Source organism: Notothenia rossii (assembly GCF_949606895.1).
Source record: "Notothenia rossii genome assembly, chromosome: 6".
Lineage (NCBI taxonomy): Eukaryota > Metazoa > Chordata > Actinopteri > Perciformes > Nototheniidae > Notothenia > Notothenia rossii.
This window is the reverse complement of record NC_136909.1, coordinates 14,812,205-14,833,612: the sequence shown is the minus strand read 5'-3', so window position 1 is coordinate 14,833,612 and position 21,408 is coordinate 14,812,205. Positions and strand designations below refer to the sequence as shown.

The 21,408-nt window shown below is 40.3% G+C and overlaps 1 protein-coding gene across 4 annotated transcripts in view; it reads left to right on the top strand.

Annotated features, from left to right (window-relative positions):
• The first annotated feature begins 1,385 nt into the window (after window positions 1-1,385).
• Window positions 1,386-21,408, top strand: part of rhobtb4 (Rho related BTB domain containing 4) — a 43,007-nt gene continuing 22,984 nt past the window's right edge. Inside the window, exons 1-2 of one of the 4 annotated variants that reach the window (XM_079688860.1) lie at window positions 1,386-1,509; window positions 2,164-2,266. Coding sequence is in view for 1 of the 4 variants with exons in the window: in XM_079688859.1 (XP_079544985.1) it covers window positions 20,749-20,777 (29 nt within the window). In the remaining 3 variants the exon portion in view is untranslated. Of the gene's footprint in view, window positions 1,510-1,846; window positions 1,946-2,053; window positions 2,095-2,163; window positions 2,267-20,399; window positions 20,778-21,408 lie in introns of those variants that run through there. The other 3 variants (XM_079688861.1, XM_079688862.1, XM_079688859.1) reach the window with 3 other exon arrangements.

Here is a 21,408-nt window from a genome sequence, read left to right as displayed (position 1 = left end):
CTTTTGCCAAACTCAAGACCAGAGTAAATGCATACACCGAGAACAGCATTTCTGCCTTTTAGAAATGCTGATTAAGGATTTTCTGGCAGAGAAACAAGTTGACACTAGGCTGAATTATAGGCCAGTGCTTTTCTCATTGTTGTGCCATTTTGCTTAGGGGGGTATTTAACCTCTTGCCCTGCTTGTTTCTAAGGGAAGTTTGATACTTTATAATTTAGATATGTGGACAACTGATTGCATCATTCAGAAGAGAGGCTGTAGTTTACTGGGAACAATATCACTAACAGTGTCAGAAAGTTTTGGTCAAGTTCACTTGTGGAGTGCTTGATGTGTTCTTATACTGATGATAAAGAATAGCAATGGCCATGTGTTCAAATCTGACCTATGGCCCTTTGCTGTATGTGGACCCCTTGGCTGTATTAATAAAATGAAAGAAAGAGAAATATCCAAAAGCTAAACTAAAAAGAGAATAGTTTAGGCAGTAGTGGATGATTTCAAAACAATTGAACTTATAGAAATGTTTTGAATTTATAATGATGAGACTTAATGAGGACTTAAGACAAACTGGGTTACTAAACTGTCTAAATAACAACAGACAGGGCACACACATAGCAGATGTCGGAGTAGTGATTCACTGTTTATTCTGTACTCCTCAGTTTCTGTACTGAACAATGGCTGTGCGCAGAATCCTCTGAGGTTGGGAACCTGCTTACACACAATACATCTTTACTAAACTTGTGCATCCACCCAAATAGTTTCTATTGGGTGCGTAGTTGTAATGGAAGGAGAGAAAACAAAGGCGAACAATGCTATTATATCAATGAACAAACAAGCAGTTCCGTAGGTATACTTGATGAAGTACAGTGTGACAGACAAGGAGAACCTGCTATAAGGTGCAGAGACGGTGAGCACCAGCTCTCTAAAGTGCGTTTGAGCAATACCTTTGCATTATAGAAGCCTATGTAAATGTGTGTAGATATCACAGGATATAAAGTTTCATATTAAATTGTGAAAGACAAAAATAAATATATTTTCAAGTAATTATACAACTATTCTCTTAATTGATCTTGAACTTGACAATGTCAGATTGCTATTTCAGTTTCCCAAAGCCTAAGGTATATCCTTGTGGATTTCATAAGACGGAATGACAAGTCGCAAAAGATGCACAAATAGGCAAAGAGGCTGTTGTGACACGAAAATCACTTACAGAATATCATAACCCAGTTATATGGCCCTATAGGAATATGATGCAGTGTTGGCCTGGAGGCTGGCACTGTCTCTACTTTATGAATGGGTGGGTGTGGCACTGTGGTGACTAGCAATGATGCTGTCGTCACTGTGCTCGGTGATAGGCGCTGGGCAGGCTGCTGTGGGTGAAGGCTGGTCTACGGAGTAACATAACTGCGTTCTGCCATCGGACAGACAGCGAGAGAAGGAAGGGGAGGAGAGGAGAGACAGCAGCTTCAGCTCATTCCCCATGCGAGAACTTAACTTCTGGCGAGACATTTGGTGAGATAGGATAACAATGGTAGAAGAAACTGACTTTTATAACAGGATGTGTTTGTTTTTTTCTAAATATGGGAAGCAGACAAATGAAATACAATCATTAGAGATGAGACAGATGCGATGGTAATGAAATGCATGCGAGCTGAAGGGTGAACAAAAGCCCTTCTACATTTGTGATGTAAAGTAAGAGTCGATTCATTATTTAAGAAAACATCCTGCAATTACGAGCAGCAATGATGTGTAAAAAGACAGACAAAAGAAAAAGTCGAGATCCCCTCCTCCATGTGGTCCCTTCTTGAAGGTGTGACAGACAACAAAGGGACGTGGAAAAACTCGCATCAGGACCACAAGCGGACACCAGACAGATCGCAGAGCACAATAGCGGGGAACGGCAAACAAGAGCATGTCTGCTGCTTTTGCAATATGCAGCAGTCTACATGTAATTACATTCCTCATGGCGTCTCTCGGCTGCAACAGGTCGGGAGTATTTTTCTGCTGTCAGTTTTGGCAGATCTTCACCAAACACGCGCATTTAGAACGAAGCCGATCAATTGAGGACGTTCAAGTCCGGAGCAAGTGTTAAAACATGTGAGTTAGGGTTAGATGTTGTCATACAGAGGAGGCTCTGAAGTGATCGCATGTGTTTGTGCCTTGCAGTTTATTTGGGAGAAACAAAGACGAGCGCTGCCCAGTATTAACTGAAGTGGACGACGAGGGGAGAGAGACCTGAACTGATTCCAGAGGTGCATGTCTAACAAAGGTAGGAGCCAATGAATATCACAAATACTCTGTTTAAACTTGTTAAAACTGTAAAATATAGCACATCCAGGATAGACCACATGTGGATAGGGTTGCATAACGGTTCAACAGGGTTGTTTACACTGTCGTTTTGCACTTATTGACGACCCTCCGGTTGAACTTCATTTTACTTCTGCAACGGACGTTTATGGGGAAAACACCCCAAAAAGTAGTCGTAAGACATCTTATAGTTGGACTGCCTTTGTCAGACGCCCCACAGTTACTAAATCTTAAGAAGTTACAAAAACACATCTTATCTTTGCACAATGACAACTAGAAAAACCAAACTTTAAGAAATCAATCATTTTATGTAAACCCAAGACTGAAATCAGCACAACATGAGACAAATCATGTGGCTTCTGATAAAGGGGAAGTTTTATTTTATGGCAAGTCAACTTTTATTGCCTGTTCTGTTTTGAGTCTTTGTTTTTTTTCAAGAAGGGAGATATTGAGTTAAAATGGCTTATGCAGAAAAGGATTTTCAAAGGATTGCAACACAATAACACAATGTGAAGAAGTAATAGGATTTTTGAAAATGGGATATAACTTTGATATGAAATCTATAATGACATTTTTTGTATTATATTATGATGCAAGTATTCAAATACAGTATACACACTCAACAATATAGTTGTTCATTATATCAAAATACTTGAATTTGCCTTAATCTCAATATCATATCAATATCAAGTACACGCTCCCTGTGTTTCCCTGTGGGAATATTTAAACAAGGCGCATTACATAACTTTCTTTGGCTAAGCCCAGGTTTGCTAGACCTTAATTGGGTTTCTCTTTGGAGATACAGTTATCATCAGTGAGTAAGTCTGTGCTTTTTTTTTGTAAGTTTAGTTTTCTTTGCTTGGTAAACCACAGCATCAGATATCTCCGCCACCTGCAGCCTAGAGCGGTGACCTCCAAGTTAAATGCAGGAGTGGAGTCACTCAGAGCCAAACAGTGGCTGCTGTATATGCTAAAACACACGGGTCAAAGCATGGCAGGACACCTGGTATATCTGACGACAGCCAGCACAGCATCAATGTAGCCAACAATGGCTACAAGAGTAGAATAATTCCTAATATTTTTTTTTCCTTCCTCTTCATTTTTCCTACACTGCGAGCACAGAACAGATGGTGGGTGTGGGGGGATGGTTGATAGAGCTGACATCAGTTCCTCCGCTCTGTCCCACTCCTCTGTGTTTTTCTATCAGCTGTGGAATTTGAACCATTCTTCCTTTGGGTGTGAGGCCCGTCCCTCTGTCTGCCCCTGCTCAGAGGAGTAGGTTGTCTCCAGAGGAGGCTGTGAGAGAGTCAGTGTGTGTGTGGGTCACTGGGCTTTCCAGTAGAGTTGCACACCAAACATTCCTGGCTGCTGGATGGCCAAGTCCACACAGCTGGGAGTCGTATAAGAAGCTGTGTCTTTGTGTGAGTTAAGCAATATCACACACATTTGATCACATGCATACATGCTTGCTCTCAGAAACATACACACACATGTAGGATGTACGTGTGTGAGTCTGATTCGAGTCCCCACCTCCCTTCAACTGGTCTCAGTGTGACTGGGGGTGTTGAGATGTGTGCATGGGAAATGTTGAATTGTTTGTAGGTGCATGGATATATGCCTGTATGTATGTTGACAAAGATGGGGAGTTGGAATTGAAGTTTTAAAGCAATCCGTATTGAAAGACACACATCCTGGACACCAACACCTTCACACATAGAAAAAAAACGAACTATCTCACAATCACCAAATAACAGAGTCCTCAGCACCACATGATGTTTGTCCTCTTAGGTTTTGGAGAGAGAGGAAACATGGGGGGGGAGTAAGAGAGAGAGAGAGAGAGAGAGAGAGAGAGAGAGAGAGAGAGAGAGAGAGAGAAACAAACCAAAGGGATATAGAAGCAAGTGATTGTGCTGTTTTTTTTGGTTGTTTTTTAAACAGTGTGTCAGTGAACAAAGAATGTGTTTGCGAGAGCAGAAAGCAGAGCAAGGGGAAAGTTAAGGAACGTGTCGCATTGTGTGTTTTGAGTGAAGGAGAGAAGAGAATAGAAGAGAAGCAAAGATTGTTTTGAAAATGACTAAGAAATAAATGAGCTAGGAAGCTGAAAGAATAGAGGAAAAAGGAGTGGAGATCCTGTGGAAGAGGGACACGAAAGGGGCTTTTTCTTAGGAAAACAGGGCAGGCTGAGGGAGCGAGAAAGAGAGGTGGAGAAAGAATCAGCAGCTATACTGCATGACTATTAAAATACAAAATCAGATGGCACCCCTCACATATTTCCCCATTTCCTCTTCTAAGTTTAAGACTTAAAATTTTAAGGAAATTATTTTAGAAATATAAATAGAAACAGTTAAAGTTACTTTATCTTTATCCCTTTAGAACAAAAGAATACTAACTAATTCCAAATGTTAATCTCCTTTGAACATCTGTCTTAACTTCCTCTTATGTTTTCCGCTGCACTCTCTATGTCTTTCCTGTATGTGTGTGAAACTGGATGTGATTAGGCCCTTTTATAGACCAGTGAGCAAATACATGTCTATAGTTTGGTCTCCTAAACATTACATTACATTACATTTTAACTAAAAATCAAACATGCCTGCAACAGTTTTGTATACATACTTCCAATGTCATGTATGTGGGAAGTAAAACATACCTTTACAAGGCCAGACATCTCATGAGTGAGGCAAAGAGCTGTTTGTGTGTGGTGACTGAGAGAATTGGATGAGAAGGTGTCGTGTCGCCAGCGAGGACAGGAAAGGGCAAGAGTGCGAGAGAGGAGATAAGATAGATTTAGGGGAGCGGTGTCTTCTTTGGGGTCAAGGCACTTACAGCGCCGGGTCTGACAGGGGGTTGTCTGATAAAGAGGCCGTGTTACACAATCTCACTGTTGACACAATATAAGGAGAGAGTTCTGGACCTCATTGTTGGTATGATCAGTGCTTTATGCTTGGAATGCTTGTAATGTATCCCCTTATGTCCTACAGCTTGTATGTCACTCTTCGTACACTAGGAAACTGTGCCTTCTCACATGATCACATTTTGACATTGGATGCTTCAAAATGACAGATAACCTCAGGCCTAGTAGGGTCATGGCCATGAGCTGAAGATTAATGAGGATTTATGCTAGAAACCCACATTTGCCAATATGCCCAGACACACTTTTAATCATTAACAGCTCACAAGGCTGACCATTCATCCCCTTTACCCACACTAACCAACACACACACACAGTTCATGTCTGAGGGTCTGTGTGTGTGTTCAGAAAGAGACAGCATGTTATGCCACAGACAACAAGAGGCACAGCTTGGTTGCTTGGCTGTAGCTCCTCTCTATTTGTGTTCATGCTTGTGTTTGTATGCTTCTCTGTATCGTGGTGTGTGGATGTATCAATGCAACTAATATATCCTGCTTTGTGTCTACGTGTCATTATGCATGCATAGTTTTGTTAGTGTGCATCTCTTTATACAATTTGATCCTGGGCTGTCTTTTTCTTTAGCATCTGGTCCTCATGTTTGTGGCTGAAAGCCAATCCCCTTGGGCGAATTGACTCCCAAGTCACATGACTAATGATATGCCAAATAGGTACTGAGTGTATGTGTGTGTTCTGCACTCACAGATTTCACCCCATAGGAGGTTTTCTGAGAGCTTCTTAAAGTATATGGCGTGCTTCAAGCATTATGGGATGATGGAGGTTGTCCTTGCATCTCGTACATGAATTCTTAAGGTGACCCATGCACTAACCACTTCCCATGTCTGTGTATGACCAAACAGCCCCATATGTCTGGCTTATGTGTTGTACATACACATAATCTCTCGCCTCTCTTCTTTTCAATGCCTGCAAGCCTCGTCTGTTCCTCTTCCTGTTTGTTTTCACATCTTGTCTTCCTGTCTATCCGCTTGCCTTCCTGTAATAACATGCATCCCATCACACACAATATTCAGCGGTGGTGGCTTTTATTATTCGAGAATTAAGAAACCCCAATTAGCACCCACTCAACATCCGTTTTTGGCTTTGCTTGGCTGTGAGAAATAGAGTTTGTTCACAGTTAACTTTCTTGTTCATCCAAAAAAAAAGATAGAGAAAGAGTGAATGTTCTGGAGTTGCCATTACATGGGTTAATGTCACATAGATATTGGCCTTTATGTTATTTTAGTACTGACTGCTGGTGATAATTGGACACAAATGTGATGGAGAACATTGGGGAAATTATGTTTTAAAGGTTGTTTGTACCATTTTTTTGTACCTTTTACGTTCTCGTCATTCTATTTTCCTGCCCCACACCCTAACAGCGTCACAAGCATGCATCCAAAAATCATCACACCCGAACCCATACACACATACACAAACACAATGAGTCACACAGCGAAACGCATTATGTCCCGAGCCCACAGCACCTTTATATAAACACATTGACACATGCATATGCTGTCTGCCTGTCTCTGTGCTAGTAAGAGCTGGAGGCTTTAAACTAATTAGTAGTGCGAGAAACGCCCAAGGGTGCCATTCCTGCTAATCAGGGTCAGACCAGTTTCATTGTTAGCCGAGCAACTCATGAAGCCACAGAATATTAATCCGTAATTGTGTCAGTGTGTCAGTGTTGTCCAAAGTTTAAGGGTGTTTCCCTCCATCTATTTTTATACATTCTTGACTTCTAACCGCCTATGTGACATTAGATCGAGCACTGCTTGATTTTTTTGCAGCTTCAGGAGACTGATGCAACCTGACTGACACTCTCTTTTTCACGCACGCACGCACGCACGCACACACACACACACACGAACACATGAACACATTAATTCGATTTTCTAACTGAGGGTAGCAAGTTGTAGGGGCGACTCTAGGGGGGGGGCACGGGGGGCCAGTTCCCCCCTAACACTGACTTTGGACCCCCCTGTGGCCCCCGTGAAAAAGGAAAAAAAAGAAAAAGTTTATGATTAAACGATTTCTTGGCTGACGGAATATGCGGAACTAACGATATTTGTCATTCTAGTCGGACCCATTAGAGCAGGGGTCTCCGCGTAATTTCCACTGGGGACAGGGGGGACATGTCGAAATCCTGTTTCCCCCACTTTACAAATATGTTTAACGCAAGCCGTCATCGCCACGGAGGAGCACAAAGCCTCTGTGAGCGAGTGAGACAGAGAGAGAGAGAGAGAGAGAGAGAGAGAGCACACCTTTATCTATTTAATATAGTTGTAAAAAATAAAGTAAGAAATCATTCCAATGTGTACTATAAGACAGTAAAAAAAAATATCTTTAAAAGGGGAGTGATTAGTAAAATATGCATAAAATGAAAAGAAAGAATGCTAACTGAACTATAAGAATAAACAAGTTTAAATGATTTGTTATTGGTTTTGATCATATTCTAAAGATTTTTGAAAGTAGCTCTCATCCTAAAAAAGGTTGGAGACCCCTGCATTAGAGCGTAAAAACTGTAACTATAAGTATCTGACATAAAATATGCGTAATGAAACAAATACCAATAACTGTATTGCATTGTTTTCTTATGCACAATTACTTCGTACTGTCTTTGTCTTTTTCGTCCTGCATTTATTGTGCCCCCCTCAGAAAATAACTGGCCCCAGCCTGGCCCCGCCAGTCAAATTGGTTTAGAACCGCCACTGGTCATCATCCCAGTGTTTGCCTGACTACATTTCTGTGGTTGGCCCCATTAAATCTGCCATTGACTCATCGTGTATTATATGGTTTGGTTAGCCAGTTTCAGCTTGGATATATTTGTATCCATTGCATACTTCAGGAAACGTTCCCATAATTCTAACAAATTGAAGGGGAGGAAAATAAAGTAAAGAGCAAAAAAGTAATATTGTTTTTCTTTTTTGTGCTTTTTTTAATATTGAAATTACTTTGTATTTATTATGTAACTTAACCATATATTTTATATGATAACCTTGTGGTTTATCATGGCAGAATGAGCTCCTCAAAACACTCACTGCAGGGGGGACTGTTACAGAAGGAGTTTGAAAAACGTTATTACCTTTTGTTTGTATATCTGTGCACTTTGTGCCCCTGTCCTGACTTGGAGATGCAGTTGGTATGATCCTATCGCAGTATTTAGTGAGTTGTAGCTCATATATAGATTAATCTAAGTAGTTAATCACTCTGTAAATCAATCATGGTCATCTAGGGACAGACACTTTTTACATTTGGATACAATCTGGCAATAAAATAATCTCTTTATCTCTATTTCTCGCTCTCTCTCTCAATCTCTGACAAAAGTATATCACTCTCACTTCTACATGCATTTGTTATCATTTTAATCAATATAATTCCTCTTTAATATCATGTGCTAAATACTGATGCATTTCTCAACAGAGAAATATTGACTTCCTGAATGTTGTTATGCTCCATTATTGCTGTTATGGTTTTCTGTTCATTGCTTTTCCCTTCGTTGCAATGATCAATAAAACAGTATAGGTACAGACTGTTTATCTAAAATAAATTGTTAAAAGTCATATTTATTGGACATGTTGAGATCAGTATATGTTACATTTTGTTTATTAAAAATCATAGGTTATCTCAGTGAGTCTCATATAATATGTTCTTGTCTGAATGACCACTGTTACAGTAAAGTAACATCCAAAAGAACTTCCACCCTGTTACTCCTTGACCTTATTCATATGATAAAAGCATGTGCGGTGGTGCTGCAGCTTGGCAATGAATGACATGTGGTCACAGTTTGAGATGTCAATTGTATGCTGGTTGTATCACCAGGCCCTCTGCAGCAGTGCGGAAATAACCGGACACCAGTATAGATTTTTCCATCACACTATTTTAGGATGCCTCCTGTGCATACTGTATCACTTGTGCACTACAATGTACGTGCATGCATGTGTCTCCTATGATATTCCAGCAATTGGAGATGCAAGTTGACCTCTATTTGAGAGAATTAAGCAGTATGTAGGGCATTGCATTCCACTGCTTTGAGGCAAAATCGTATCTCTATATTTGGGGATTTTTTTTGCCAGCTGAAGGATTACATGGTTCCTCTACTATCTGAGAAAATGCTTTGACCTTTCCGGGTTATGAAAACCCACTCAAAGCCTGATTGGATCAAATAAAAATGGCATTGCCACACAGATGAATGCATTGCTGTTTTACTCTGTCAGTGAGAGGTTTTCAACTCACAACAGGTTTGTTTTTGTTTGTGCAAGTGCGATACAATAAGAGGAACTCTAACTAAGCATGGATAAACAACATGCAATTGCTATTTGAAGTAAACACAAAAAAGGACCTTCCTGTTATGCCTCAGATCTCTTTGTGGTTTATTTGTCCGCCTGCGTCTCCGTCTGTCTGTGATCTTTGCTTTTCTAGACTCCTGTATTTTCCCTCCCCTCCATTTCCTCCCCTCTATTTATGGATCTTTGAGCAACAGTTTAGTTTATTTATTCGCCTGATACCAATAAAGATATTTAGGATTTGTCGTGTTGAAAAAGGATAACATATTGGTAAATATTAAAGTTCACATTTAACCACGTTTTATACATTTGATCATCAGAAAGTTGTGACCACATTAGTATAAATAATTTACAGTCAATTCAACTTTACATTCAAGCAAATACATACTCCAATGTACTACATTTAAATATCTGACAACATACACCATTGTATCTTATCAGCTAATAAAAGCAGCACACAAGTGTAGCATTCAGGCTGCAGATCTCAACGTGGGAGAACTAATTTCTGCTTTATTTCTTGTGAATATTGAATATTTGCATGTCCTTTAACCTCTAAAAGTTATTAATTTGATGCATTAATAACGTTTTAGTTTAACTTGTCACCACTGGCGGACACGTGATCCCTGTGATGAGGGGTTCCAGGTCAAATTTGCTTCATTTTAACACAATCACAGGCCAAAAAGGCTCTGAATCCCTTCCTATACAGCATGTTGCAGAGTGTTCTGCACTGACTGTGTGCAGTGTGATATCTGCTTCTCTGTGCCAGACTGAAGTCCAGAGGTGTTTGGTTTGGCTCCAGTCTCTGTTTGATCAGGCTGTTTCTGGAATACTGACTGACCTGTTCCGAGCCAAATGCATCTCTCTCCTTACACACTAGCATTTATCCTTGCTACGTGCCCTTTTTCCGTTACCATCACATTGGTCGGAATTCTGCACAAATGTGTGATATTTTCTTTTGTGTAACAATATTGACGTTGCTTTTTAATCCATGCATTACCAGATGAGTGCAATGTAAACAAGCAAAGAAGATGTATATTTTTTGGTTCAATGTTTGAAAACTATGAGAGTTCATTTGCCTTCAGTAACTTTTTCCTGTTTGTTTTCTGATCTCAACCCCAGTCCAAAGTGTACACTGATACATCCTCACCAGAGCGTGAGAGTATCTGCAGACATGGCTAAGGTTCAGAGAGGTTATCAAAATTATTAATTACCCAACATCACCACAGGTAGCAGTGTTCCAGAGGTACCGGAGACCATAAACGGCTTTGAAAACTTCTGTCACGTAGTGATCATCTTCTCAATAAAACATCTTTGCTGATGTTTTTTCGAGTCTTCTGGCCAATCAGAATCAAGATTGTTACCGGAAGTCCCCACGGAGAATAACTTTGCGGTATAACTATTCTTTATACATCCATGGGTACAACTTCAGATACAAATGAACACATAATGACATCAGTTGCAAGAAAAAGTATGTGAACCCTTTGGAATTACCTGGATTTCTGCATAAGTTGGTCATAAAATGTGTTCTGATCTGCACGTTTGAAGTTTGCAAAAGAGCACCTGGATGTTCCCAGCACTACTGGCAAAATATTCTGTGGACAGATGAAACCAAAGTTGAGTTGTTTGGAAGGAACACACAACGCTATGTGTGGAGAAAAAAAAGGAACAGCACACCAACATCAAAACCTCATCCCAACTGTGAAGTATGGTGGAGGGAGCATCATGGTTTGGGGCTGCTTTGCTGCCTCAGGGCCTGGACAGATTGCCATCATCGACGGAAAAATGAATTCTCAAGTTTATCAAGACATTTTGCTGGAGAACTTAAGGCCATCTGTCCACCAATTGAAGCTCAACAGAAGATGGGTGATGCAACAGGACAACGACCCAAAGCACAGAAGTAAATCAACAACAGAATGGCTTCAACAGAAGAAAATAGGCCTTCTGGAGTGGCCCAGTCAGAGTCCTGACCTCAACCCAATTGAGATGCTGTGGCATGACCTCAAGAGAGCGATTCACACCAGACATCCCAAGAATATTGCTGAACTGAAACAGTTTTGTAAAGAGGAATGGTCCAAAACTCCTCCTGACCATTGTGCAGGTCTGATATGCAACTATAGGAAACGTTTGGTTGAGGTTATTGCTGCCAAAGGAGGGTCAACCAGTTATTAAATCCAAGGGTTCACATACTTTTTCCACCCTGCACTGTGAATGTTTACATGGTGTGTTCAATAAAAAGATAAAAACATATAATTGTTTGTGTGGTTTTAGCTTAAGCAGACTGTGTTTGTCTATTGTTGTGACTTAGATGAAGATCAGAACACATTTTATGACCAAATTATGCAGAAATCCAGGTAGTTCCAAAGGGTTCACATACTTTTTCTTGCAACTGTATGACCCCCGGTTTGATGATTGACAGGTCACAGAACAATGGTTGCTATCTACCCTTACCCACAATTTAAAGTAAGTCACACAGAGTATCTCCTCTTTGCTCTTCTCTCTGTGTGGAGCAGCAAGTTCAGCTGTCGGAACAAAGTGAAAAACAAACAATGGCATAAAATATTATTAATATGTCGGGTAGCAATAGATTTATTTATTTTCTTCTCAGAGTGTACCAGAATGCGTAGTTTATATGTTTGTATTTCTAAAAATCTCATGAGGGAAAATCCCCCCAGACCCCCCTGCTGGGGTTGGGTTTTCAGCATGTGTGCATTTTTATGTTATACAGTTCAGCTTTGATTCCATCATCTCATTAAACGTTTTTTAAAAGCATACTTTAGTTCTGTGAAGGGATATAAGGGATATATGCACTGTACTTCACTTTTATTAATATTGTATTCTGAAAAGCGTATATATTTCAGCACGATTTTTTGTTGAATAGAGTGGTTAAAAATGTCGGGTCGCAATCTATTGACAAAGGAAAAAGTGGGGGCCGAGGCCTGACCAGTTGAGAACCACTGCTCTCTAGAGCATGTTAGCCACAATGGTTACCTACACTGAAACAGAAATATAATCTGTGGCCTTTTTGGGTCAGTTGATGCTAACTTTTTACCGTATATCTATTATTTTTGAAGTTTTTATGGATTATTCTCCTATTTCTTCAAATGCATAACCAAAGTTGAGTGTCGACTGTCATAAAATGACTATAAATAGAGCATCCATATTGAAGTTTAATTGCAAAGTATTTCAGTCATCAGTTAATACATTTTTGTACTGTTATTTGGAAAAATTAATAAATCATAGAATAGGAATTATCTTTTTTATATATTTAGGTAAATGCCACAAAAGGCCACGCTAAAGAAAACTAGAAGAGGCCTGAAAAAATATGAACATCGAAGTTCAATGGTATTATTATACACCATGTATTTAACTTTTCCACACCGCACTAACAAGCTCAAGGGACAACATATTTAAGGCACATTGCAGGTGGTCCATGGTAAGCTCCCCTCTTATCCCTGTGGATTTGCTGAAAGGCATATTAAGACGTTACAGGTGAATATACCAGGTGGATTATATATAAATCACTTTCAAACTGACATTGAAGCCACAGTTTATCTGTGGAGTAACTGTCTAATAATATAATCAGATGTGGCATAAAGATCATGTTTGGTGGATTACACTTGCTAAACTTGTAAAAGGCATGATGTAACAGAGATTGCTATGCCCTCGTTGAGTCAGAATACCGCCATCAATTACTAATCCTGGGTCTATTCTTTATTCTTCAGCGTTTATTGCTTTGTCTTTGACGTTATTTCTGGTCAGACCTTTGACCTAATCACCTAGCTCATCTTCATCACTATGATGCCCCCAGCCCTGCACAGCCAATGAATCCCCGGAGCCTCCCAACAGCCACTCCAAGGTAATTAAAGTAATCTTTCACTTTGCTGGAGCATTTGCCACAGCACTTAGTACTTGTTCTCCCTTATGAGTCAAACAGACACTATTTAAATCACCATCATTATTTGCTTTCAATTTTGGAGAATATTTTCTCGTGTAAATCCCATACATATAATACCTACATGAGATGCTGTCTTTTCTGTGCATAAACAAGACATTGCTTTATTTACAAAAGAGACACACTGCATGTTTTTATGATATAATTATAATCAAATGTCATAATTTTACAGCCAGGTGAACTATCGCTTTAAGAGTTTGGACCCACAGCTGAAGAGAGCCTTAATAAGATTATCCCTACCGTTTGACAGCCACAGCTAAGAGGCACCTTTACTGACCTCTGTGTCTCTGTCCAGCAGAGATTGTGCACTTGTATTTGTTTGCACCTGTATGTTTTATCAATTGTGTTGTTAGTGGGTGAGCCTTTTTATTCGTGCTTGCATATATGATTAATTTAATGCAAAACCAGGAGTCAGTCATGTCAAGACTTGTCTGTGTGTATATGTCTGCATTTGTCTATACATGAACTTTGGAATTACATGACATGCCTGTGCAGTCTCAAGTCAGAATGCAGAGTGTATTATGTCTGCGTTATTCACAGTTTGTCTTTATCATGTTTGTGCCACTCAAGAATTTAGAGTATCTAAACCCTTGAACCTCTCCAAACTCCCTGTTCACCATGTGTATCGACAGGCACTCTCTTGTCTTAAGCTGTGATTTTGGATGAAACAGGCTTAAAATTACAGGCAAGAATGACACTAACAAGCAAAACAATTTTCAGGATCACTGGACATTTTCACCAAAAATATTTCCTTCTAAGCACTCAGAGCTGTCTCCGACCATGCTGCTTGAAGCCCTATCTAGGATACCGTAGCAACATGAAGGCTGATGGTGGCAGATATGATGTTGTTGGTGGTGGTTTGGCATGCCAAATGCCACATTACTTTATTTGCACCTGTATGTGTTATCAATTGTGTTGTTAGTGGGTGAGCCTTTTTATTTGTGCTTGCATATATGATTAATTTAATGCAAAACCAGGAGTCAGTCATGTCAAGACTTGTCTGTGTGTATATGTCTGCATTTGTCTATACATGAACTTTGGAATTACATGACATGCCTGTGCAGCCTCAAGTCAGAATGCAGAGTGTATTATGTCTGCGTTATGCACAGTTTGTCTTTATCATTTTTGTTCCACTGAAGAATTTTTAGTATCTACTAAACCCTTGAACCTCTCCAAACTCCCTGTTCAACATGTGTATCGACAGGCACTCTCTTCTCTTAAGCTGTGATTTTGGATGAAACAGGCTTAAAATTACAGGCAAGAATGACACTAACAAGCAAAACAATTTTCAGGATCACTGGACATTTTCACCAAAATATTTCCTTCTAAGCACTCAGAGCTGTCTCCGACCATGCTGCTTGAGGCCCTTTCTAGGATACCGTAGCAACATGAAGGCTGATGGTGGCAGATAGGATGTTGTTGGTGGTGGTTTGGCATGTCAAATGCCACATGACTTTGTTTGCACCTGTATGTGTTATCAATTGTGTTGTTAGTGGGTGAGCCTTTTTATTTGTGCTTGCATATATGATTAATTTAAGGCAAAACCAGGAATCAGTCATGTCAAGACTTGTCTGTGTGTATATGTCTGCATTTGTCTATACATGAACTTTGGAATTACATGACATGCCTGTGCAGCCTCAAGTCAGAATGCAGAGTGTATTATGTCTGCGTTATGCACAGTTGGTCTTTATCATTTTTGTTCCACTGAAGAATTTTCAGTATCTACTAAACCCTTGAACCTCTCCAAACTCCCTGTTCACCATGTGTATCGACAGGCACTCTCTTCTCTTAAGCTGTGATTTTGGATGAAACAGGCTTAAAATTACAGGCAAGAATGACACTAACAAGCAAAACAATTTTCAGGATCACCGGACATTTTCACCAAAATATTTCCTTCTAAGCACTCAGAGCTGTCTCCGACCATGCTGCTTGAGGCCCTTTCTAGGATACCGTAGCAACATGAAGGCTGATGGTGGCAGATATGATGTTGTTGGTGGTGGTTTGGCATGCCAAATGCCACATGACTCTAAATGGGCAGTCTGAGGGCAGCTAGTTGTGAACACTGAGGAATATGCAGCACTGTCCTTTTCACCCCTGTCACTGCTTTGTGAAAGCCAGGCATCTCACAGGGAAACATTTAAGTTGGCATTAATATCATAATCAGAGGTCTGTTTATTCTCAGATGGACAGCGTGCAGTTAAACACAGAGCAACACACACACACACACACACACACACACACACACACACACACACACACACACACACACACACACACACACACACACACACACACACACACACACACACACACACACACACACACACACACACACACACACACACACACACAAACACACACACAGACACACACACACACACACACACACTCATTCCCCGCTCCAAGCTTCCCTTACTTAGGCTCAGCCATTCCCACTTGTATCCAGCTCCAGGAGCTCAAGTCACTTCACATTCCCGACATATCCCACCATCATGGCCCATCATCACCAGCACAGACTTGACCTGCTGTTACCTCAGTATTAAAGTCAGTAAACACAGACTCACAAACTGACCGTCATAAAATTGTTTGCATGGTATGTCACCATAAAGTGTTATGCTCTTTTTCTTCTAGTTTTTTGTTAAATAATGTACCTCATAAATATTTTTCTTTGAATCCATGATATGTTTTGAGGGCATAGCTGATGCAATATTACAATTGCCTGCACATCAAACCCACCTTTACAATTAATAATCGATTTATTTCCTCCTTTTTTCAAATGTTGCAGAGTTTGTGGATGAAAGTAATAACTTATTACGGATGTTAGAGAAAAAAAAATACTAACATTTGTAAAATTAAACAACTTTCTTTTGGCAGATGTGTTGATTTTGAAATGTTTTACAGTCTTTGGTCTTCCAGTAAGAAAAGATACTAAAGGCAATACCAACAAAACACAAGGGTTAGTAACCTGGTCATTAATAGCCTTTTTATAATGACATACATTAAGCATGCATAAAGAGGTTTTCAAATGGACTTTGTTTTAACAACAAATAAAATGTAAGGTATGCATACAATTTCCACTAAAAACAAACAAATGTAAGAAATTATTACTTTCAAAAGATCCTGACTAATTTGCTGTAGCCTTTTAATCCATTGTAATGTTTTTTTTTCTGTTGTAAGCAATGGAGTAATAATTGTCTGTTAGGATATAATGAGGCAGCAACAGCTGCTCACAAACATGGAGTTTTCCAACTGTAGATAAGACAATCTACTGATAACTTAGAGAGTAAACAATCCCTGCCTCTCACACATGCACTCTGTCCGTCTGTCTCCTTCTGGACCTTCTCTCAGGCCTTATCTAATGTTGAATGTTTTTACTTAAACTCACACTCTAACATGGCCATCACCCGTCGCCAAATAGGCCGGCTGTTACAAAACACTCTGTTTCATGCCAGGGGGCAGATTTACAGCACCACATCTCAGCCACCTCTCCACGTGAAAGTGTGGGTCATAGATTGAATAGATTTGGGTTTCTGTGTATTTGTCAGTCTTCCATGTTCTTATATAACTGCTCATTTAGGAATGCCAGATTTCCCAAGGCTGGTTTATTTAGCCTCGAGTCATTCCATCGCACACCTTTGACCTCAAACCAAATGATGTGATACTATTGTGTGTGTGTGTGTGTGTGTGTGTGTGTGTGTGTGTGTGTGTGTGTGTGTGTGTGTGTGTGTGTGTGTGTGTGTGTGTGTGTGTGTGTGTGTGTGTGTGTGTGTGTGTGTGTGTGTGTGTGTGTGTGTGTGTGTGTGTGTGTCCGGAATGCAGGTAGAATTGAATCTCTGATACTGTTATCAGTATCATGGTGCTGGGGGGGGGCCTGTTGGGAAGACCCACTGCAACTCTGACCTACTTATATTAGTGTACAGGGCTTCATGTATATGTTTGTGGATTGTTTGTGCATTTGTGTTTGCGTGTACATGTGTGTTTGTTTTATAGTGCTTGGGGCTGTGTGTATTTAAGGCAAAGTCTCTGTGGACGTGGGTAGTGTGAGAAGCTGGGTGTTTTGACAGCTTTAGAACAGTTCCAGTACAGTGCTGAGGCAGGGGGTGTGCAGGCCTGTTGGGTATTTGGGCGAGCTGTAGGGGTGAGTTTAGGGTCAGTGGAGGAGTGGACAAGAGGGAATGAGATGAGGGGAAGAGTTTTATTTCAAAGTGCTCTACGGCCATTAAAATGATACCTGATATCCATTGCTTAATACTTCTCTATAGGAATTCAGAGCACATCCATTATTGAGGCAATGCCTCTCAGTTATCAGTGCTAGCAGTGCAAACAACTGCAACAGAGTTGAAAGCTGGTTGGGAACAGTTATCAGCGGTAACACAAGTGCAGTGCAGCGAGAAAGACTCACGTAACACATGCATTCTATGCTCTGGATGGCATAACTCCACTATATTTACATAGCAAATTTGTTTGATACTTTACTAATTCCCCTAATGTTGTGTATCGAACCTTACCTTTGTTAATATAGCAAAAAACTCATGATGTCATCTGAAATCAATCCATCTGAGCCAAAAGTTATTAACTGTCTCCATAATGTAAACAAGTAGAACATTTTACTGATCAACTGCAATAGTTCTGTTAGAACAGGTGTCACATATTTTAAATGATGGCTCATGGATGGCATAATGGGAAAAAGCATTCACAGAGATAATATACAATTATTTCAGAAGGGAATCAGGAAACCACCTTGTTATTTACTGAACTGGAAGCAAATGTTTTCATCGAATTAAAATAATTCAATCTTTCCAAAAGACTTGAGGAACATTGGATGGCGATGAATATACTGCAGACTCAACTGAATATTTGTCCAAGCAGCAGGACACTCCTTGTTGAGGTAGTTATGCCAAAGAATGATCTCAGCTCATTCTCCCAACTTTAATCTCACCAAAGTGTAAAAGCAATGGGAGTAGACTTCCCACACAGTTAATAAAAGAGCGATAAAGCTCGTAAACAAAGCCACTCAGTCCTTTTTGTAGTACTGTAGCTGGAAAGGCCAGACATAAGATCAGACTAATGCTTGAGAGTTCTCTCCCAAGTCTACCTCTCCAACAAAGGGGCCGCCTCTCCCCATTTCTAAGCCCTCTCAGTGCCAGCGCTGTTGAACCCCTGCTTTCCTCAGCAGCATTCCAGCCCATCTTTCATGCTGTTTCATTCTGGCCATGCCAGCCAGGTCAGGGGCCAGAGCTTTCTCAGGGCTTGAAGACAACACTGGACAAATAGATATAAAAAAATATATCTCCACTCGGTTGCAAATTTGAACTTTTGTTCACTTTATCGTGTTGTTGATTCTTTGTTATGCATGTATGCTTTAGCAAAAAACACACAAAAACACTCCTCTATGAAATGTGGGGATAGATTACGGAGCAGTAGTAGGTTTGTGGTTTGTGGTTTGCTATGGCCTTATTCTGCTTCAATAACATGTTGCACTGCATGCCTATAGTCTGTCTACCACTGCTTATTGATGCTAGATCTGTCACAAAGATGTAGTCTATTGGTGCATTGGCCCTGAGCGACAACACTGACATATTCTAGCAAAGTGCTTATACCTTTGATTCAGAGGTCAGTATCAAATTCTACCAGTAGATGGCTGTCTTCAGTCTTCCACAGTAATGAAAGGAAAACTATCAAAAATGAATTAGATCTAATGCAATCAAATTCTAAAATCCACATCTAATCTCAAATTCCAGGCATGGCTATAATGAAAGGCAGATGACTCAGGTGAAGTTTTCTGTCCTAAAAACATGCCCGGGCAAGGTCTTCAGCTGGATAACATCACATTTACAAAAGTTGAAAGTGAAAATTGTTTTGGGTGCAGAATAGTGATGTATTTTCACCTCCTGGCAACATGGCAGCATTTTTCCTCTGGTACAGCTTAACATTCCAGAAATGAATTCCCAGATATCGAGATCTTGGAAAAATATGAAGGGTAGAGAAGGCTGTGTATTATCCACAGCAATCCATGATATGCCTTTTCTCTTGGCTCCTGCATTGGCTTTTGTTGCAACACACAAGTGTTGCTATGTGTGGTAGCTAGTTGCTATGCCTGCACACCCAGAATAACCATAGAAGAAATGTTTTCGCCACTGGCCTTGACACATAACTACACAATTGAATATGTATCTGTATTAAAGTTGGGATTGACGATGACAAACATTAAAGAGCAAAGATTCAAAGAGAATGCCATTAATGTCTTCAATATGATGGCTATTTAAAGTTGTCCAAAATGTTTTATTTTATTTGTAGGCTATTCTTTTTTTGGTAAATGGTTGCAATCCTTCTTTTAAAACATAATGAGACATAATAATGACAGAATCTACAACCAGCACAGCGGTGGATGTGAATGCTCCACTAAGAAAAGGCAACTTGCTTTGCAGCATGTATTGAGTTAACAGGACGGAAAGAGCAAAGTTTCGGGGCGGGGATACTATAATTTCTGAAGGATAGGATTGGCTCCTGTGTCCTAATCTCTTATGATACGTTTAAGTGGTCATTTTCAGCTCCAACATCCAATGCCTTAAATCTTCAATCTAACTTTTTTTGTTCAAAAACTTTTGTCGAGTGATATTTATGTCAAAGAAAGCTACTTGGTGTCTGTCTTCAGCGCCAAGTCACACAGCACAGCAAAACTGACAATACAAAAGTACATTTAGACGCTAGGGGTAGATTTGTATCGAAATGAATGCACAATCATTTTTTAGATAAGATTTTCTCACCATTCATGTTTTATATGATTTATATTCTACTCCAGAATACCACGGCTGTGTGTCGATGGGGTCTATTACACTAGGGAGGATTTAGGGGCGGCATTGTACCCGAAAAGTATTTTTTCTGATAGCACCTGAACACAACACAAGATGAGCAGGGCTACTTGTGTCATGACGCGTAGTCCTTGGAGGCGTGAGTCTGAGGAAATCAGCTGGGGAAACAACAACAGAAAAGGAGGTGACTCAGACCAGACATATATTTAGTCCGGTCATGTTTACATTTGTTTTGTACAAAGCGCTACGATTATAAATAACTACAGCATCTTATCAGGTCTGCAGCAGCGAGTGTGTATTTGCTGAGGTCTGAGAGACGCTGGATTACAGAGGCAGCGAGGGGAAGTGAAAGGTAGAGGATGTTACAGGGCAGAGGTCCTGCATTTATATGAGCTCTGTGACAAACAGCTGGACCCCTGCGACCACCTCTGCATTCTCCACGTGTATTTGTCCGGTTTCACAGACCGGCTAATCCCTCAGCAGAGTGGCATGTGGGTCAACTCCGGAACCGTCGGAAGGTAGGCACCCCTCCTGCAGAAATACTGGGTCACATGCTCCCAATGCGATTCTCGATGTGCACAATGCAATCCACACACAGCTTGTAATGTCCTTATCTCTAAAGATACAAAAATCATTTGCTGTAGGTCTATTTCATTCAGTGTGACTTCATCGAACGTAGTGGGATTTTAATCCCCTCTATAAAGTCTCTGTAATAGTCTCAAGGGCTCTTATATTGACATGTATAACATTATTTAAGCAACGAGTTGCAACGATGGTAAGTATTACTTTTTAACCCACGCTTGTTGTAGTGCAGCGGATGGGCTTGGCACATTACGCAAGAACCGCATAATTTGGGATGTAGGCTGAAATCAACCTGCCTTTTACAACATAGATATGTGTAAAATGCTTATTTGCCACGGCGCTGGATGCCAAGTGAAGTATAGGCTGCTTTTTATTTCTCCACACAAGGATGCCAAATATATTGTCTGATTTGATGAATCGGTTTCCCAAAAAAATATGAATGAGCCAGGTGGTTATGAATGGCTGCGGGACAAGGCAGCGCACGAGGTGCCTTTCATTGATGATTGAAGTGATGCTTCAGCCCAGGAACAGCAAGAAGAGGATAAATGTGAAAAATCAGGACAAAAG